At 39.1% G+C, this 20,373-nt stretch overlaps 1 protein-coding gene across 1 annotated transcript in view; it reads right to left on the bottom strand.

Moving 5' to 3' along the window:
- Positions 1-876: 876 nt before the first annotated feature.
- Positions 877-20,373, bottom strand: part of LOC126457265 (protein takeout-like) — a 196,889-nt gene continuing 177,392 nt past the window's right edge. The window contains exons 6-7 of the mRNA XM_050093428.1: positions 3,251-3,428; positions 877-2,928 (exon numbers count right to left, since the gene is read on the bottom strand). Coding sequence (XP_049949385.1) covers positions 3,271-3,428 — 158 coding nt within the window. The 3' untranslated portion in view covers positions 877-2,928; positions 3,251-3,270. The remainder of the gene's footprint in view (positions 2,929-3,250; positions 3,429-20,373) is intronic.

Genomic DNA, 20,373 nt, shown 5'->3' with positions numbered 1-20,373 from the left:
AGATGCAGATACAGTACAGTGTTGAACAAGCATTGCAAAGGTAAACATGTCAATGTATTTGTGAGATTAACAGTTCCCTTCTACAAAGGGAATCAGGACACAGGTACTGTGTTTTACACTATTGTTTAAATAATCTATGATGTATTAGACTTTAGCCAATGTTTCACAGGTTTGTTTACACTTTCTTGAAGGAAATTAAAGGGTACTGGTAAAGAAATTGTTTGAATGATTTACTGATGACTGAATACTGTATTTATACTTTATTTTACCCTGTCACTTACATCAGTGTAACACTGCAGTTTTTATGAACTTTTCACATTTATCACATACTTCACATTATAAAAATAATACTCTTCATTCTGCTTCAGACTTCTGGAGTATTCTACAGCAAAAATTTAATTATTCACACTTTTCTTGGCAACCAGTGTTCATTAAGTGTAAAAATGTGTTAATTTTTTTTTAAATTATGGAAGTATATTGCAGTTTACACTAATTATACAGGGTGAATCACGTAAGATCTAACAACCCTTTCATTTTGTGAATAATTCCAGATATCAACACAAGTATTCAGCAAATGATAGTGCACTAAGGTCATGTACTTTTGTTATGTGATAAGAAGTTTAACTCCTGTAGCAATCAATATATTGAAGCTAGTATGATTTTTTAAATAGAATGATATACTACTTTTTATTGCTATCCGAAAGTGCTTTTAAGGACACATACAGTGATATAATGATAGTTAATTTTGAGGTTGAAATGCTTTGCAAAAGAATCTGAGAAATATTTTAAAATTGAGAAGAAAGTTGGCTGGAATCAATTATTGAATTGTAAACACACTCATGTCAGGCTACATTATTGGAGTAAGCCTTTTTTCATCTACTGGCTGGTCATTTCTGCTTCAAAATTCCTTGCATGCAGATATACACCAATAAGGAGAAGTTATACATATTACTTTTATACAGCATATGTTACTGAAATGCTGTTAAAATGGTACAGTGTTATAGGCACATCTACACTGATCGTTTCTGTCTGTCACACCAGACAATTGCATGAATTTTTAGGTCATTAGTGCAAACAGGCAGCTTCAATGTTAATACAGTTAACAGAGTTAACACTGATAAGAGTGGTCAAGGACAAAGACTACAACTGACAGAAAACATGAAGAAGTTAGTCTGGCTGTGATGTTCATCAATGCACATAGTGCATGAGATGTGTTGCCAAAAAATTTGAGAAATGTGGGATCAGCCAGATGAGTGTCACTTGAATCTTCCATTGTCATAAAGTCCAGACCTACCATCTGTCATACATCAGGCACTTGGAGGACACACAGAATTTTGCTGACTTACTCCACATCACATGGGTGGCAACACTAGGTTTTCCAACATATTCTCATTACAAACTTAGCAACATTTATGAACCACAGTAACATAAATTTATTTAAAATACACTACTAGGCAGCAGAAACTCCACTCTGGCCTCATTGAGTACAACACTAACAACCTTAGAGCATAAGCATAGGGTGCAGCATCTTGGGACCTTACTCAAGGATGTTAAACAGAAGTGTGTATACACACTATCTTATGAACATTCTACCTGTTTTTCTAGAAGAGGTACCATTGGTGAAGTGACAGTGTCTGCAGTTTCAATGACACCTAACAACTCACTCTTCCTGTGTTGCAATGCAAACACTGAATGGAATGTTTCCTGGCCATTGGACAGGATGGAACGCTGCAGTATAATCACCAGCCAGGGCTCCTGGTTTTACTCCACTTGATTTCTTTCTATGGGGAGCTTTGAAAGATGGAATTTACTAAGAAGCCCCAAATACACAAGATTATATGCAGTGTCTATTCATCACAGCATGCAATGTTATATCATCAAATATACTTTCATATCTTCACCTATCTCTTGAACAGTGATTGCAGACGTGCCTTGCAGTTAATGGTAAACAATTTGAGGGCATGTTTAAGTAAAGTGTTCAACTACATTTCATTAATAAAAGTATTTATTTGTGGGTGACATGTTGTCAATCATTCTACATAAAATGTTTAGTTTCTTTAAAGTGAGTTCCATCTAATTACATTTTTGAGTAGTACTTATAGAGACATTTGTCCAACAGCAGGTGTGTTATCTTTGCATTCAGGTGTCTCCAGGCACTGTATCTACATGAGGTTTTATCTTGGTAACATAGGCCTGTCCTGCTGCTTGTGATGATGGAGCCTGGCATGAGAGCTCTGCTCAGTGTTGTTTACACCACAATAGCTGGCTCTGACCACAATTCTTTCCCATTGTAGTACCTGTCATGGATTCTTTTGTGAAAGGCTCAACATCTATATTAAGAAGCACTATATCAATGTAACTGTCTTTCCAAGAGCTACTCAATGCAGCTATAAATAGTATATATTTCCATCAAAAAACCATGCTTGTTTCAACACTTCAGTTGAGACCAGAATTCAGAGAATTATCCATACAAAACATTATGTACCCCTCAGCATACTGTAAACAGCAGAAAACCTTGTTTCAATATCTGGAACCATTCATTAAATAAAAAAGTGTTACATCCTACATGACTCAATCTGTGTAACAGGTCAAGAGGACTGCCCTTCCCAAAAATGACAGTTATTTACACACAAAGAAAGCCTGATTGTACCTTTTGCTCAGTACCCATTTACAAGTTAATTCACATCTTTTTAATAATCAAGTACATAAAGTTTTGGGTAGGTTACCAAGTATCTTGTACATGCTCAGTCCTGGCATGAATTAAATTGCACAAGTAAAGAGCAAACTTGTAGCACCCTTGTTATTCTTAGGTTTGTTCAGCAAGACAATAGCCTGCTGATATTCAGTACATTGATTAATCTTGTCCAATAGGTATATGGATTCAGCCGACTGGAGTTCTGTTGCTTCACTGCATAGGTATACAACATCCTGTCGAAACAAAAACAAACTTGAACACCATGTTACTTTATGCTCCTAATAGACAGCAATGATATTGATGATAAGACACAAACATGAAGTATCCACATAACCATAAACTACTGATACTTTAAAAAATCTATGGCTACTGACATATTTGACTCAGTGAAACTTTAGTATATTAGCAGAAAGCAGCAGTTTTAAGTTCACACATTTCCATTTTTAAGCATTATCATCTCCTCATAGAAACGTGCATCGTTAGAGCTCTCAAATGAAATTAGATTTTTCTTTATTCTTTTATTTTTCAGTAGCAAAGTAATTAATCTATACTCACTCCATCACTGTGTGTTGTTGTTACACTTTATCAGGGAAAGCATCTTCATAGGATACAACATCAAAAATATTTTGTAGAATTTGTCGCATGACCTCTCCAATGGCCTCTGCTATCGTAGGTCCTACTTCCTTAGCGAGGTCTTGCCAGTTTTCATTCAGTACTCTATTTGTTGTTTCCCCTGCAAAAAACTGTGTATTAGCATTTACACCTTAGTGACAAATGAAACACAATAATAGGACTGTAATGCCATTACATGTTTCCCTCACAGTAAACAACACAATATTTTGTTGAATCAAAACCTATTCAAGTGCACAGTGACTTACAGTTTTTTTAAATTTCTTTTATTTCATTTTAACAATTTCCATTCAAAATATGATGTGGTAAAAGTGCCCTTTTTAGAATATTTAACATGAGAACTTTATACATCATATATATGTATGCATATACACCAGTTATATTTTATGTATAGAAGACAGCATAAAAGTGGCAGAAGGAAACGTTCTTTCCTTATCATCCCATCTGGTAAGTGTCCCCTGCCTGGGGTTTCGGTGACTTTTCTGAACTCTACCCCTTTTCCTTAACATCTCCAGTCCTTTTCCTTCACTCCTCTTCCTTCCCCTTCAACCTTTCTGCCAGAAGAAGGAGCTTGCATAGGTAAAACCTTTTTTATATGTGTGTTCTCTTGCTGCTGCTTGGTGAGTAGGCTTTTTAGCCATCTAATTACAGAACTTAGCACAGTATAGTAGCACAGCACTTTGTAGTTCAGTGATCAGTGGTGTAGCTAATACTGATAAGCACCTGCATGACTGCAGCATTCCGATGGAATCCTACTTTTGACAGTTATTTTTTTAATAGTGAATTAATTTTTTTTATCTATATAAAACATGAAATTTACAAAATGATCAATTCACAGTTCGTAACAAGATTTTTTTGGTCCTCAAAAGGTCACAGATTGTAATTTCTTGACCAAAGATATTCCTCTTCAATGATCATTATCATCCTGTAGAAGGTGAGTCTATAAGGTGAGTAATAAGTCTCTCATTTCTGTCATCTCCTACTGGATGATGTTTCAAAAGTTATCATGGGTTCTTGGCATGAGGTCAAGCCATTTTTCTCACAAGGTCCATTTTTTAATCACCTATACATTTTCAATGGGGCTTAGGCCTGGTGCTGAAGGAGGTCAGTAGAGTAGAGATACTCAGTATTGCAAACCACTCCTGTACAATAGCTGCCACATGTATCAGAGACTGATCCTGCTGAAAATGAATGAATCACTCAAGATAAGGTTGTCACGCTGAAGATCATAACATTACCTATTATACAAGCATCCTGCACAGCATTAAGTCACACACACATCTTGCCACAGACACATGACCACTGTGAAATGACTCATATTTAGGGTCACAATAGACACTATGCAGCCTATATACTTATAGTGGACCATCATTCGTTGTGGAAAGTTTTGGTGTATCAGAAGATATTATCTTCCATCAACAATGATAGATATTTTTTCAATAAATGCCATTTGGTAGAGTCAACAATCACCATGGAGCTACCCCTTGACGGTCGCATATTTGTTTTGTAGTCAAGCCTCCCAAAGCCAGTGGCAAGCTATTCTAACCAACTCAGGGAACACAATAGTATGTTTCAACTGCATCAGGTTTAAAAACAGATTTTACCATGATTAGTTTACTAATTCACTATCTTGATTTTGGGTCATTATACACCAACGTAAGTTCACACATGCCTACTGGATTATGCAACATCACAATATAACTATATCTATCATTGCTCAGGTATGCCATACATGCCACAGGCTTTGATGCCACCTAATTCCTTTCCCCACCTAACCAATGACTTGGTCACAAATAGCCTGTTTACAAGGAGGTATAGCTCATAAATACAATGGCTGCACACAAAACAAGTTGGTTCAGATATCTGACCTTGAATCCTGTACTGTCATTGGCTATTATAAAACATACAAATTACAAAGACACATATAAGTCTAAATAATTAACATTTATTTCAGATACCTGTTGATGATAAGTAAGACAATGAGACTTGTAAACTGTGAGAAAATAATGCTACACAAGCTATTTCTCTATAAATAAAGAAATTCTCACTTTCTACTCTCCATGGAGCATCACTAAACAAAACAACTGCTGATCCCACATCAAGAGCGCCCCTGGTGGCTGGCCTTCAAACTCACTGACAGCTATGAAACGCAGTACGTAACTGTCTCTTTTAACATGTCAACCCTCTACGAGCAAGTGGAGTGTCATCCAAATAACTTGATGGAAAACAAACTCAATGTCTTCAGTCAGGCTATGAGTCTGTTTTGGATGGTAGCACTTTTGTTTGAGGCTGAGGCTGACTTTGAGGTATAACTATAGGTGGCATTCCTGGAAATAAGTATGCCAGTTTTAGCTGTTGATTGAGATAGTAGTAGTTTTACCATTTAGTACAGTAGGCAATGTTTATTCTTCTCTTTTGCTCACTCAGTCTGTTCCTGTGTACAGAGTTTGTGGAGATGGTTTGACAGCATTTCTATGCAACATAACATGCAGTCATGTTTGCAGATCATGACGCATGAATGTAGGTGCTGTTTCATGTCAGGAGGCTTGATGTGGGTGAATGTGTGCAGTGTGGTTTCTCAAGTGACAACAAATGAAATCTGATGGGTTATGGTCTGGTAGCTGTGCGGATCTTGGATCAGTGAATTCAGCAGGTAGTCAGAGTGTTTCGCCACATACAAGCTCGACTGACAATGAGTCTACATCCATTTTTTATGTATTGCAGAGGCCATACAACACCATAGGTAATTCAGTTGGCAAGCTGGTAGTGTCAAACATTAATGTAGCCTTTAAACAATGGTACCAACATGCCAGTACTCACTGGGTGGTAACAGGCTGTCAGTGGTGGAGAGCACTGCAGAATTTGCTGAGTTGGTTAAATAGCTCAGATCATTGTCTTTGGTCCTGGGTAAAGTTCAGCAAACAACAAAAGTGAGCAAGGAAGACATAGGCTAGTTAGTGTCTCCGCCAATATGTTATCAACTCATATAGCTTCTGACCAATGGTTAAAACATTCAGTGGCAGTCAACAGATAATGTTGAGCATTAGAAGGAGGAAGTGGACCTACAACATCAATGTGCACATGCATGAAGCACATTATCATATCTGGAAATTCCTCAATGAGTACATGGACATGACAGGCTATTTTACTGTGCTGACATTGAAGGCATGCACAAGGCCACTCACGAAAATCCTTCTGCAAGTCAGTCCAGACAAAATGTACTGACACCATGCAGTTTGATGTTCTAATGCTAGGGTAGCATCTGCAAAAAGTGGATGGCTGAAACAGGCAAGACCTTCCATTGGAAATGTCACTATACAGTTTTATTTCAGAACCAGGAACATCAAGAAGTTGTAATTGGAGGCTGGATGATATGTTATGGAGCAGCTTCTGAGTTTCTCATCAAATTTCTGTGCCTTTGTGAGCTCAATAAAATAAAAAATCTTGTCACACTGTTAACCCTTGACAGACAGTTGGCAAGCACATTGTTTATACCAGAAATATGACAGATATCAGTGCTGAATTGAGCAATAAATTCTGGATGGTTTTACTGCCATTGTGAATATTTGTTGTTGTTCTGTCTGAAGGCATTAATAAGCAGCTTGTGATCAGTAATGGTCATAAATCCTCTGGCTTCTAACTGTAGCCATACAAACAGAAGCTTATGACTATAAGGACACCATTTCCATTGTGAAGAGGAGAGATTACACGAGATGAAGGCATGTGATTGCCAAGTACTATCAATTTACTACTGCGGCACTGCACCAGTAGTTGCCTGATTAGCATCAACTACTAATTTGAGTGGTGCATCCAATGCAAGTCTGCCAGGAGTGCTGCATTTGCTAGGCTTTGCTTCACTGCATTATAAGCAGATCTCATCTCATCTGTCCAGTGGATGAGTGAATCCCCTTCAGCCTTGGGTCCAGTAAGTGTTGCAGTTAGTGACTCTTGCATTTTGGCTCAGTGGGGCAGATGTTACCAGTAAAAATTCAACATTTTTAAGAAACAGTACAGCTTATTGATTATTTCTGGCTGTGGGATCTTTATGATAGCTTCCCTTTTCTCTAGTGGTGGCAGTGATCCTGCAGGCAAAATTACATGGCCCAAAGAACTGATCTGAGGTTTACCAAAATCACGCTTAGCATTGTTTAACACCACACCATTCTGTTATAGGCAGGTGTTACTGATGCTGTTCCACTGTGGCTGAAAAGATGAGGATACTATCCAAGTATGCAAAGCAGAATAACAGGCTCAGAAGCACAGAGACAATGAACCCCTGCTGTGATAAGAGTGTCATTCTGCAAACCAAATATCATATAAAGACATTTGAATAAGCTGAATAGACTAATTATTGCAATCATTGAAACGTCTTCAATCACCACAGGAATATGCATAAAAGCTCTTGGACACTGAAGTACGCTAAATAAAGTTGCACCACTGAGAGCATAATTATAATCCCTTAATAGAGGCATTGGATATTAGTCCAGAATTATCCTTGCATTCAACAAATGGTAAATCACCACACAGACAACCCTTCTTGGTTACCAGATGGTAGGGAGAAGACCAAGTACTACAAAAAGGGCAAACAACACCTTCCCTGAGCATTGACCTAAACTCTGCCTTTGCAATTGTGAGATTGTTGGAGCTAAACATGTAGAATGAGATGAAACTGTGGAGGGCCATCAGAAGTTTTGATAAAATGCACAGAGTTGTAATATACCTCCCTCAGCATGCTAGGTGGTCAGGTTATGGCTGGAAACTGGTCAAGCAAATTGATGTATCAGCTTTCTGCTGCCTGCACTAGCTTGACACCATGAATCCAACAGCAGAAAGTCTGGTGATGTTGTCAAAGAGCGATTCATTTGCTACATCAGGTAACAGATCGTTAAACACCAGGAAGTTGGCCTCAATCGTAGGCTCCATGACATCCACAACAGTAAAATTCTAAACGAAGGCATCATGCAGCCTCAAGTTCATCTCAATATATTCTATACCATAAGTGGCTATTGACAATGTGTCAGTGGCAGAAAGGCAGAACAAAATTGGTAGCTGCAATTATACAAAAAAATCCATGGGAAAAAGCACAAATATAAGTCCATCTCCAAAAGGAATTTCCATCATATCATCCACTCACTAATATATAGATGTTTAAAGATGGTCTGACAGTCAGATGTTCCTGTGTCTGACTGTTGCTTTTATTGGGGTAGGTGCAAGATGAGGTACACTTGCATGTCTGATCAAATTTCTGGTGAAATCAACATACAGGTAACTGCTCTGTGCCACATAGTATTAACAAGTTTGTTCTAAAATTACTGCAGGATTTTATGTGGTAAGGACCTCTATCCTTGTGGTAACTGCATTGAGCCAACATTTCATTTGTTACACTCGCCAAATCACTCACTTTGTCTGAGAGGGAATTGTAATCCAACTGCATCACTGTTGACAATAAGACACTGTTGCATAGTGCCCACAAAATATTATTTGATGAGACATTCTTGCACCTTGAATCCTGTCAGCCAGATATGCAGCAGTGTCCAAGGGCATTTCTGTCTGAGATTCCATTATGGCTTTAACCTGAGCTTTAAGATGGCTACTTCAGGGTGTATAAAGTAATACGTTCAGTACAGTTTCAGAGTAAATTTTACTACACATGTGCCTCGAATATTGTGACAGCTTCCTATCGCTGATGACTTCTTGCAATAACACCCGATGCATATGCAGCTCTTGTGATGCAGACACCCAGTGAATCACCCCTGTCTTCACTTTACTTTATGAATACTGTGCAGCAGGTGCTGTGATAATGTCTTCAACTTGGCCACATTGTGGTGATTGAGTTGACTGAGCACTAGAGCAAACACCATAGAATCTGTGGTTATTCCTGCAAAATGAAAACTAACAACCACCTATGCCAACCAGAGTGCCAGGTTATGAGGTCAAAATGGGGACAATCACACAGCAAGTTGTGACATTCTCAGAGTGTTAGTGCCCACAGAGTATTGCATTTTACTAATTTGAAAATCCTGTTATCAACTACCTTCTTCTGGTATCCTTAAGCTTATCATGTTAGGGTCATCAATGTTAGAATGGCTGTGGCAATATTCATCTGAACTACTTACATGTGTGTCTTCAGGTAATTCAGCCATAATAGCACGCATACTTTTGGAACCTGTATAACTCTTAATACAAAATATTTATTTACAGATACATGGTGATGATAAGCAATACTTGAGACTTATAAATTGCAATAAAATAATGCTACTCAAAAGGTGCCTCTATTGAGCGAAGAAGTTCTCACCATCTGCTCCCATGGAGCATCGATACAAAGAACAATTGCTGAAGCCAATCAAAAGCATCTCTGGCAGCTGGCCTGGAAACTCATTGACTAGTATGAAACATGGTATATGGCTGTCTTTTGCTACACTTCTTTTGTATTTCTCAAGTGAGGTATTAAAAGTATTTAATATGAAGAGACTACATTGGCTCTAATGGCAACAGATAGTCTTTACCCTTTTAGGGACTTCCATCGTGAAACTAGTATTACTAACAATAAGGCAGTTACAGCAGTAATTATTGATAAACTATAAAGGGAACTAAAACAAATAGAAGCGTTTATTTGTTCAGGAAACTACGTACAGAGGTATCAGCGTTATACCTCAGCAAACAATATGAAACATTTAGCTCTGGACAATTCCACGTAGAAGAAATATGGCTCAAATTAAAAACAGTAGTTTATCATCCCATGTACCTACTACAACAGTTCATGGTGGGATGACCCCTCCATAGTATACAGTCACTGAAAAGAAACTTCTAAAGAAATAGACAATACAGCATATTAAGTGTGAAACAAAACACAGGAAAACAAACAGCTTCTGAATCAAATGCATATGGCTATGCAGAGAGGGATAGGCTTCAGTGACAGTTGTAGCAGAGTTTTAACAGAAGATGTCCCACAAAACCCAGATAAATTCTGGTCATATGTAAAGGCTGCTAGTGGCACCAAACCTAGTGTCCAGGAACTCAAGGATGACACACACTGAAGGTGAGAGTAGCAAAGCAAAAACAGAAATTTTGCACACCATTTTCAAACCTTTCTTTAAAAGGAAAATAAAGGAGTAATAAAACTAAATTAAACTCCTCCTGCACAGGCCATGAAGGCCCAAAGGTACTGACCAGCTGCCGTGTCATCCCCAGCCCACAGGCATCGGTGGATGCGGATATGGACGGGCATGTGGTCAGCACACTGCTCTCCTGGCCATATGTCAGTTTCTGAGACCGGAGCTGCTACTTTTCAATCAAGTAGCTCCTCAGTTTGCCTCAGAAGGGCTGAGTGCACCCTGCTTGCCAACAGTGCTCGGCAGACCAGTTGGTCACCCATCTAAGTGCTAGCCCAGCCCAACAGCGTTTAACTTCGGCGATCTGACAGGAACTGGTGTTACCACTGCAGCAAGGCCATTGGCAAAGGAGTACTGCCCCAATGTAATTCTTACACTGCTGCAAAGATGTGTGACATAGATATTTGTTTTGGTAGTATCAAGAAACAGGTGAAATTACTAAGTTGGAACGAAGTTCCAGGGCCCAGTGGAAACTCCCCCAGTTTCTATGAAGCATTTGCAGTTGAGTTAAGCCCTGCTTTAATTATAGTATACTGTAGGTCTTTCAAACAAAAATCTATGTCCAGTAGATGAAAGAAAGAGCAGGTTACACCTGTCTGCAAGAAGGGTAGTATAAGTGGTCCACAATGGTCATTGACAGATGTAGAAGTAATTTCAGGTGTGTTCTAGGGAAATGTGTTGAGACCCGTGCTGTTCATGGTTTTTATTAATGACCTTGCAGACAATATTAATAGTAACCTCAGAATTTACAGAGATGATGCAGATATCTATGATGTACTTCTGCAAAAAGGTGGAAAAATATTAAGGCCAATCTTGATATGATATCAAAGTGGTAATAAGATTGGCAGTTTGCTTTAAATTTTCAGAAATGTAAGACTTTGCACTTTGCAAAGCAAAAAAAAAGGTTGTATCCTGTGATCACAATATCAGTGAGTATTTCAATTAGTCAACTCATACAAATGCTGGATGTTAAAATTTGTAGTAAATGAAATGGAATGATCGCATATGCTCTGTTCATGGGTGTTTGCAGAAATTTCTCCTGAGAAAGGCGTAGGGAGAAGGGAGCCGGGGAATGGGTGGAGGGGGGCAACTGCTGTTTAACTTACATTTGTTTAGCAACTTAGGAAGAGATAGATTATTACTTACCTTAAATAAGACAGATTAAGTTACAGACAGGTGCAATTAAAAGACGCCTACATGAAGTTTTTGGCCACATCCTTCATCATCAATAGAGAAACACACACCGTTCATACACACAAGCAACCACACCTCATGCACACATGACTGCCAACTCTGGCAACTCAGACCAGAATGCAATTATCACATGGGATACAAGCAGCATTCTGGAGGGGTCAAGGAAAGGATAGTAGTGTAGGGGGTGGAGGAGAAATAAACACTGTCTGGTGGTGTGCACAGGGACTAGAATGCCAACAGGCACAGTGTCATGAAGTTGTGGGCAGGGAGGTGGGGAAGAAATGAGAGAAAAAGGAAAGGAGGGGGGGGGGGCAAAGTTGGGCTGGTTCATTAGCAGAGGGTGGCAAACGAAGAGGGTGGGATATGAGAAAGGAGAGGAGATGGAGGAGATGATAAGACAGAGGGGATGGAAACTGTTGAATGGAGGGTGGGGGGACAGTGTGTTACCGGAGGTTGAGGCCAGGATAATTAAGGAAGTAGAGAATGTGTTGTAAGGATAGCTCTCATTTGCATGATTCAGAAAATCTGGTGATGGATGGAAAGATCCAGATGGCTCGGGTAGTGAAGCAGCCATTAAAATCAAGCATGTTATGTTCAGGTGCATGTTGTGCCACAGGGTGGTCTAATTTGCTCCTGGCCACAGCTTGGCGGTGGCCATTCATCCTGGTAAACAGCTGGTTGGTAGTCATACCAATATAAAAAGATGAGTAAAGATTGCATCAGAGCTGGTAAATGACATTGAGGCCTCGTCCCTAATGGGGTAGAATAAATCTGTGACAGGACTAGAATAGGAAGTCTTGGGTGGGTGGATTGGGCAGGTCTCACACCTGGGTCTTCCACAGTGATATAATCCTTGTGACAAAGGGTTGAAATTGAGTGTGATATGGGGATGGGCAATAAAACACCACTTTAGGAGGGGTAGGAAAGATCTTGGGTAGCATGTTCCTCATTTCATGACATGACAAGTAATCAAAGACCCAGCAAAGGATGGAGTGTAGCTCAGTTGTTCCAGTCTGGGGTGGTACTGGCTGATGAAGGGGTCACTCCTTTGTGGCTGGTTCTTAGGAGTAGTGAAATGATTGGGGGTGTGAGGACCTTACAGGATATCTCCTTGTGTACTAGGTCTGGGGGAAAGTATCTGTCTGTGAAGGCCTTGGTGGGACTCTCAGCATACTGAGCAAGGTAGTTCTTGTCATTACAGGTACACCATCCCCAGGTGGCCTGGCTGTATGGGAGAGATGTTGGGAAAGGGACAACAGATGTTGAAATGCTGATACTGTTGGTCACTTTAATATGGACAGAGGTGTAGATGGAGCCATCAGAGAGGAAGAGGTAAATGTCTCGGTAGGTGGCACACTGCATACAGGAGGACCACATGAAGCAGATGGGAGAGAAGGTGTTAAGGTTGTGAAGGAACTAAGATAGGATGCCTTGGTCCTGAGTCCAGATCATGAAGATACCATCAATGAACCTGAATCAGACAATGGTTTCAGTATTTTGGGAGGCTAGGAATGTTTGCCATGGGAGGGTGCCATGTGGTTGCCCATGCTGTGCCATAGATTTGTTCATATACCTTCCCCTCAAAGGAGGGGTAGTTGTGAGTTAGAATAAAGTTAATAAGGTGTATGAGGAATGAGACAGTGGATCAGGAGTCTTAAGGACGTTGGTAAAAGTAGTGTTCAATAGGAGTGACACCATGGACATGAGGAATGTTGGTGTACAGGGAGATGGTGTCAACAGTGATGAGTAAGGATACAGGAGATAAAGAGCTGGGGATGATGGGGAGTCAATTGAGGAAGTGGTTGTGTCTTTAATATTAGAGACTAGGTTATGGACAATTAGTTGGAGTTGTTGGTGAAGGAGGGCCGAACTTTTTTCAGTGGGGGCACTATAACCAGACACAATGGGATGTTGAGGATTGTTGTGTTTGTGGATTTTGGGTAGCATGTAGAAGGTGTGTGTGTGGGGTGTCAGAGGGGTGAGGAGGGGAAAATATTCAGGGGAGAGTTTATGGGAAGGGTCTAAGGCTTTATGCAAGAACCAGATGTTGTGTTGAACTTCTTGGATGGGGTCACTCTAACAGAGTTTATTGAGGGAGGAGCCAGACAATTGGTGGAGGCCTTCTGTCAGGTAGTCACTGCAATTCATAACAACAGTGGTGATGCCTTTGATTGCAGGTGGATGACTAGGTCAGAATTTCTTTTGAGGTTGTGTACAGCTATTCTTTCTGCTACTGAAAGGTTAGTGTTCTGAAGAAGGGACTTGGGGCAGGACAGTGAGCCTAAGTCAGAGGTAAGGAATTCCTGGAAGGTGACCAGCAGGTGATAAGGTGGGAGGGGAGGAAGACCACAGTTGGATGGTGGTATGAACTGGAAAAGTGTAGTTCAATGTTGGAATGAGGTTGCTTTTGGTTGGAGGAACTGGCAACAAAAAGTAGTTCCATTGCAGGAATCAAGAGTGAACCAAGCTGGAGAAGCTGGCAGTATGTGTGCGTGAGGTGTGCTTGCTTGTGAGTATGAATGGTGTGTGTTTCTCTTTTGCTGATGAAGGCAGTAGCTGAAAGCTTTATGCATGTGTCTTTTAATTGTGCCTGAATGCAAGTTAATGTGTCTTCTTTACAGTAAGTAGCACCCTATCTTTTCCTGTATTGTAAATAAGAGGTGTAGTGGAATAAAAGAAAATCACTTCTAGAAGTGCATGAGAATCACATAAGAAATAAAAGCTCTGTACTCCAGATTGCAGCGTGGGGAAAGTGGGCCCTCTTGCCCTCCTTTGGAGGTGCTTATGGCTCAGTTATAGGTAAAGTAAATAACAGACATCAGTTCATTGGTAGCAAACTGGAAAAACACACTCAGTTTACAAAGAAAATTTTTACTAAACACCCTTACTACCCATGATAAAATATTACTTGTGTGTGGAGGACGTACCAAATAAGAGTAATGGTGGATACCAAATGTATATTTTAAAAAAGGGCAGAAAGGGCAATATGTATGCTCATAGGTTTGTTTGACTCACAGGAGTGTGTTACAAAAATAATGAAAAGAAAAGGCAGACACTTGAAGAAAGATGTCAAAAAGCTGTGGAAGCTTACTTTCAAAGTTTCAAGAAACCATTAGGGAATTTAAGAATATACTACAGCCCCCTGTGCACAGTGGGGGCACAGAATAAATATTGGCAGAATGTATATCCAAAATTTTAATATTGGAAGTGTTTCAGTAAAACCTCCAGCAAAGTCTGTAATGCAAAACTTAGTGGCAAAATGGCACAAAACAGGCACTTTCTGAAAGGAGTTCAAATACCAGAAAACTTTTGTCAAATGAAGGATAGTCTAGAACAAAGTCCCCTTCACTACTTTGAAGAGCCATCACATACTCTCAAGACTGATGTTTGGTGCACAATATCTGGTGTACAGATCATAACATGTTTATTTCATCAAACTGTTAATGCAAACAGTTATGACCAGACTCTGTTTAATTCAGGTGTGAATCAACTCATCTAAGATGAATGACTCTATGGATACTGTCAGCAAGACAGAGCTACAGCACACACCACCTCAGCAACCACGTCACAAGTGCATGAGGTTTTTGTTGAGGAGAGGACAATCATCAGATCTCTCTCCCTGAGACTTTTACTTGGAGAAAAAAAATTGAATGTTCAGGTGTATTCAAATAATCCTCACGTACTGGAAGAGCTGCATCAGAAGACTGAAAATGTTATTGTTGTTATCCTTCAGGCAGAGCTGCTATGCATATTTCACAGTTCAATAAATCGAGCACAGCATTGGCTCATCATGGATGGTGGCCACTTCTAGCATCTTCTCTGGTTTTCTTCAGCAAGTGTCAGTCTTGTGTCAGACTAATTATAAATATTTTCTGGGTCAGTTTTATTTCGTCCACTATATACTTCTCCCATAGGGACCACGAAGACAGGATTAGATTAATTACATTGTGCTTCAAGGCAATTTAGTAGCTACTCTTCCCATGCTCTGTACACAAATGCAGGGCAAATAAACTGTAAATATAGTCATATGACGTGGTTGTATGGTATGGATGTATGTGTAGATATCGATTAGAGCACTAAAAGCTCAAAAAACAGATAAATAGATAATTTATAAAATGAGTGCACAATGAATTTTATTTTTTTACTTGATGGATTACCAATTCTTATTTTAATTATGTGGTCATTTTGGATTCTGGAAACTTTCCTGCTATAAAGAGTATTCTGGAAAGTTTTGGGATAGCAGCCACATAATATTGACTTCTCACCATGATATTTTGGCTGACAACCATTCATCCATCTTCAGCTGCATGTTTTGCACTGGAGATTGATAGTTCACATTGCTACCTTTATATAAAAAATTAGCATGAAAATGTATGCGCAAAGGCAGCCACTACATGAGTTAAAGTTCAGATGTCAAAAAGTAATAAAATTAGATGTCACATGATGAGTCATTGGTAACAAAATGTTTTGTTTGTGAAGAAAGTATAGAAATCACCAGGTCCTACTCCTTGAAAGCTACCATTGAGACTAATAAGGTCTTGCATTAAATGTATTTTCACTGTTAATAATTTAATATGAGAAGGATCTCATCGTGACCAATATTTCCATGGCAGAATAATCCTTGGAACCTCCTGTGGAGGTACAATGCTCAATTATTGCTGACTTACTGTGCAGCAAAAGGTGAGTGTGGCAATCATATTCAACACTTCTTTCAAACACAGTGCGTGTTGTCTGATTGATGTAGGCTTACCACTCTGGCGAGGCACTCTGTAGATTCCAGCCTTCTGCAGTCCCAGATCATCCTTTGCCAAACTGAGAAGAGCACAAGTCTTTGTAGATGGGAGGAAGATTACTTTGGCATGCTGTTTCCTTAACATTCTGCCTAATTTTGGCAAAATATTGCTGACATATGGGAAGAAGGTCCTGAACTTGAACTGTTCCTTCTGCTCTTGATCTTGTGGATGGTCACATTTCTTCTTCTTTAAAGCTGTGCTGATCTGATGTAGAAAGTATCTATTATCTTTGAGCACTGATGGTAGATTTCCAGCTCCTTTGTAAAACTGTCTTCATCAACATCAGACACAACATCTGCCCAATACACTAATGTTGAAAGGATGCCCATAGTTCGTGTTGGTTGGTGGCAGCTAGATGCCTACAAATACAGACCTTCAGGTGCTGGCTTACAGTAAATGGAATGTCCTAATGATCCTCCACTTTCTGACTGGCCAAGACAACCAGAAATGGCAGACAGCTGTCTATCCCCACTTCCATCATAAATTTGATATTCTCATGGATGGAATTCAGATGCTGCAGAAAATGTGACAGTTCTTCTTCACATACAAAAATATCATCCACATGTCACCAGAAGACTTCTGGTTTCAGTTCTGCTAAATCAAGTGCTCTCTCCCCAGAGTCTTCCATAGGAAGTTTGCTATGAGAGGGAAGAGAGGGCTACCCATAGGAACACCATCAATTTGCTCAAAATATTCACTGTTGAATAAAAAGAATGTTGAGGAAAGGGAATGATGAAATAGGATTGTTATATCAGTTTTGAATTTACTGCTGATGAATGACAATGAATTCATGAGAGGGAAACTAGTGAAGAGTGAGATGACATCAAAGTTTACTAATAAGTCTAACTCATTGAGTCAGACTGACTCCAGTCTCACCTGAATATGGCTGAATGGTTGTCACCTGAAATATTATGGCAAAAAGATGACAGGCTGCAACCCTTAAATTTTGTGGTCATCTTGTTTAGAATATTTTTGCCTGACTGTAAAACTCCATTCTAGGCATTAGACAAGTTATTGCTGTTTTAACACATTGTTGCCCAAGGATACCCATAGTGTTTTTGATATTTAGGAAGATGAATGTCAAATTTTAAGCAGTCAAAAAAAAGTTGGACTTCCGACCCTATTAAAAACCTGCATAATACTGACTTTTAAATCATTTTCTTGAAAGAAAAGCAGCTGACTAACATTATATTTTTTTCTTATGTTCAGGACATGGGGGGGGGGGGGGGAGGGGAGGGGGGGGGGGGTGCATGGTACCCCTTCTCCCCAGCTATGGGTTTTCTTGTTGTTGGCAACTTTTACAACTTCTATGGTTAGCTATAAATTGTCATCAGCAAACATCTCCCTTCCCTGCCAGAGATAGCAGTTATATGAGCATGAGGTGGCTTGGTTGTGTGAATACATATGTGTTTTCGTTTTTGAAGAACACTGTGGTTGAAAGCTAATTGAGTAACCATCTTTTCATTGTTCTTGACTGCAGCTCAATGTGTCATCTTTATAGTGAGCAGCAATCCATACTTTGTATAATATTATTATTACTTTTCACTTAGTTCATTTTACACACTGCTCCCAAGAATGTCCAAAACGATTCCTTTGGATAGGCAATGAAACATTTATTTCTTCATCCATATCCAACAGAGCAAGTGCTTTGTCTCTAATGACTAGGGTGTTTAGCAGTGGCCTTTATTTTGGACTCCAAGATCACCCTACTTAAATCTTCTACATTTTTCCATATAGGGTCATCCCAAAACTGAAGTCTACGCCACTCATGTTGGTAAGGTTGAAGAACTGCAGTGGCAAACTGAGCAGTCATATCAAGATTTATTGGATGATTTATGGGTGTTAGAAGACAAACTCACTGTAGATATGAGTGCAGGTTTGCATGTACGTGTGATGATAACACATGGAACAGCTCATTGAAAATGTATGGGTGCAAAGGGTAATGTGTTGAAGCAGTATTGAATTTCTGTTAAGATAGATCTTTGGTGAAATTTGAGGTCAGTTATATAAAAACTTGATGAAAGTTTTACATTTCAAATACATTCATACTAACTAGGACAATAATTCATACTGAAGTCAGTGACAGTTCATAGTTACACATTCACAATTACCTCACAAATTGCTCATTTGTGCATGCATGTGTAATGGAATGATTTTGTTTCAGTTATTATGTTTTCACTTGTCTCAGTTTTCACTATTAATTGTGATACATCCTATACAGTGTACTTGATTGTACTTTTCCATTTCACTTATAATCAACAGTACCAAAATCTTACTGGAAGACTTCAGTGCAAAACTTGGGAAAAGCCAGTCAGCAATGGGAAAAGAAAATATGCAAACACACAACAGAAAAGCTAGGATACATCCCATGAACAAAATTCACATGCTCAAAAGACTGTCTGCCTCCATTGTGGAAGAGGTTTGTATATCTGACCATTTGGAGTGTTTTCATGATGGAGAATAGGGATGTGAAAAGTTAATTAGTTACATGTTCCATAAATCATTTGAATAATTCTTTTATTGAGATGGATTATTTATGACAAATTTCACTACTAAATATTTGTATTGTAATGGCACAGTTAAAACTTGTAGCTCCTTGAAGACTTACCTACATGATGTCCATGGATGAACACCATATACTATTCTACTGTTCACTTCTGCGCAGTCAAAACTTGCTTTTAAGTGATGAGTTACCCCAGAAAATTATTCTGTATGGCATTATTGAATGTAAATATACATAACATGTTAGGAGGATGAAACATTTGTTTCCAAGATTAACAATCATAGAAAGACCAAAAGTAGCTGCACTTAATTGCCTGAGAAGCTCAATAATAAGCTTCTTCCAGTTCAAGTTTTCATCACTATGCACACCCAAAAATTTGGAGCATTCCACCCTATTTACAGTCTCCTGCTCATGCGCCATGTCAATTGTTGGTATGACTATTTGTTTTGTACAGAGCTGAATGTAGTGTGATTTCTTCAAACTTCCGGGAGAGTCCATTTTCAGAGACTCACTGCTGGATGTTAGGTGATTCACACACACACACACACACACACACACACACACACACACACACATAAGGTGAAGAAAAATTCGCAGTGCGATTCCTTGCATTCTGGCATGACAAATATATCTGTCATAAAATTTCGTTCTGCATATATTTAGGTCAATACATGGATGTTTAAGACTGGCAATCTGGCAACACTGTACAGTAAGTACTTCTGTCATCAAATAGTAGTACGGCTGTGCAGTTGGTGCAGTGGACAGCATTTTGGGTTAGAGTACAGGAGGTCAAGGGTGTGATTGTGGTTTGTGATTTATTTGTTTTTATTTACTGAAAGCAGTCTGCTTCGTATGTCACTTAACATCGTAACATCATACAGTGATTACAGTGGGTCTTCTATGAAATGTTTGAAGTTATGTATTACAAACACAGAAATGGAAGTACAATCATTTTCATTTCTTAGCTGTTAAAGAAGCCTTTTGCACATCATAGAGATGAATTTTTTTGTGCCACTGCATCTACTAGAGTCCAAACCTGTTTTAAGTGTATGCTCCCCCAGTGGTCCATCGAAAGTACAGATTTGCAAAGTACATTGCTAGCCCTACTCACGACATAAGACCCTAAAAAATTTAATAGATCTGAACATGGCAGGGTTAACAATTGTTACTTGTGGCATCTCTGATGCAAAGTGACACTTCTTTGATTACTCTCTTTGGCTTTGCATTCTGTCTTTGTTCACACATGCCATGTTCAACATCCATTTCTGTATTCACTCTGTTCAGTGGCAAAATAAATGCTAATTCTTACTCTAAAAGTGTGTTATTATGGTTTTACATCACACCACACTGGTGACCCTGACTTCAACATTGCGTGTTTGGGTATCATTTTGCGTTTATTTTCATCGTTAAGAGTCTTCATGTGCCAGTCCACATTGTCTCTGTAAC

This window comes from Schistocerca serialis, chromosome 2 (genome assembly GCF_023864345.2).
Source record: "Schistocerca serialis cubense isolate TAMUIC-IGC-003099 chromosome 2, iqSchSeri2.2, whole genome shotgun sequence".
In the NCBI taxonomy this organism is placed as follows: Eukaryota; Metazoa; Arthropoda; class Insecta; order Orthoptera; family Acrididae; genus Schistocerca; species Schistocerca serialis.
Note: the sequence above shows the minus strand (reverse complement) of the source record. Positions and strands in the feature narration are given on the sequence as shown.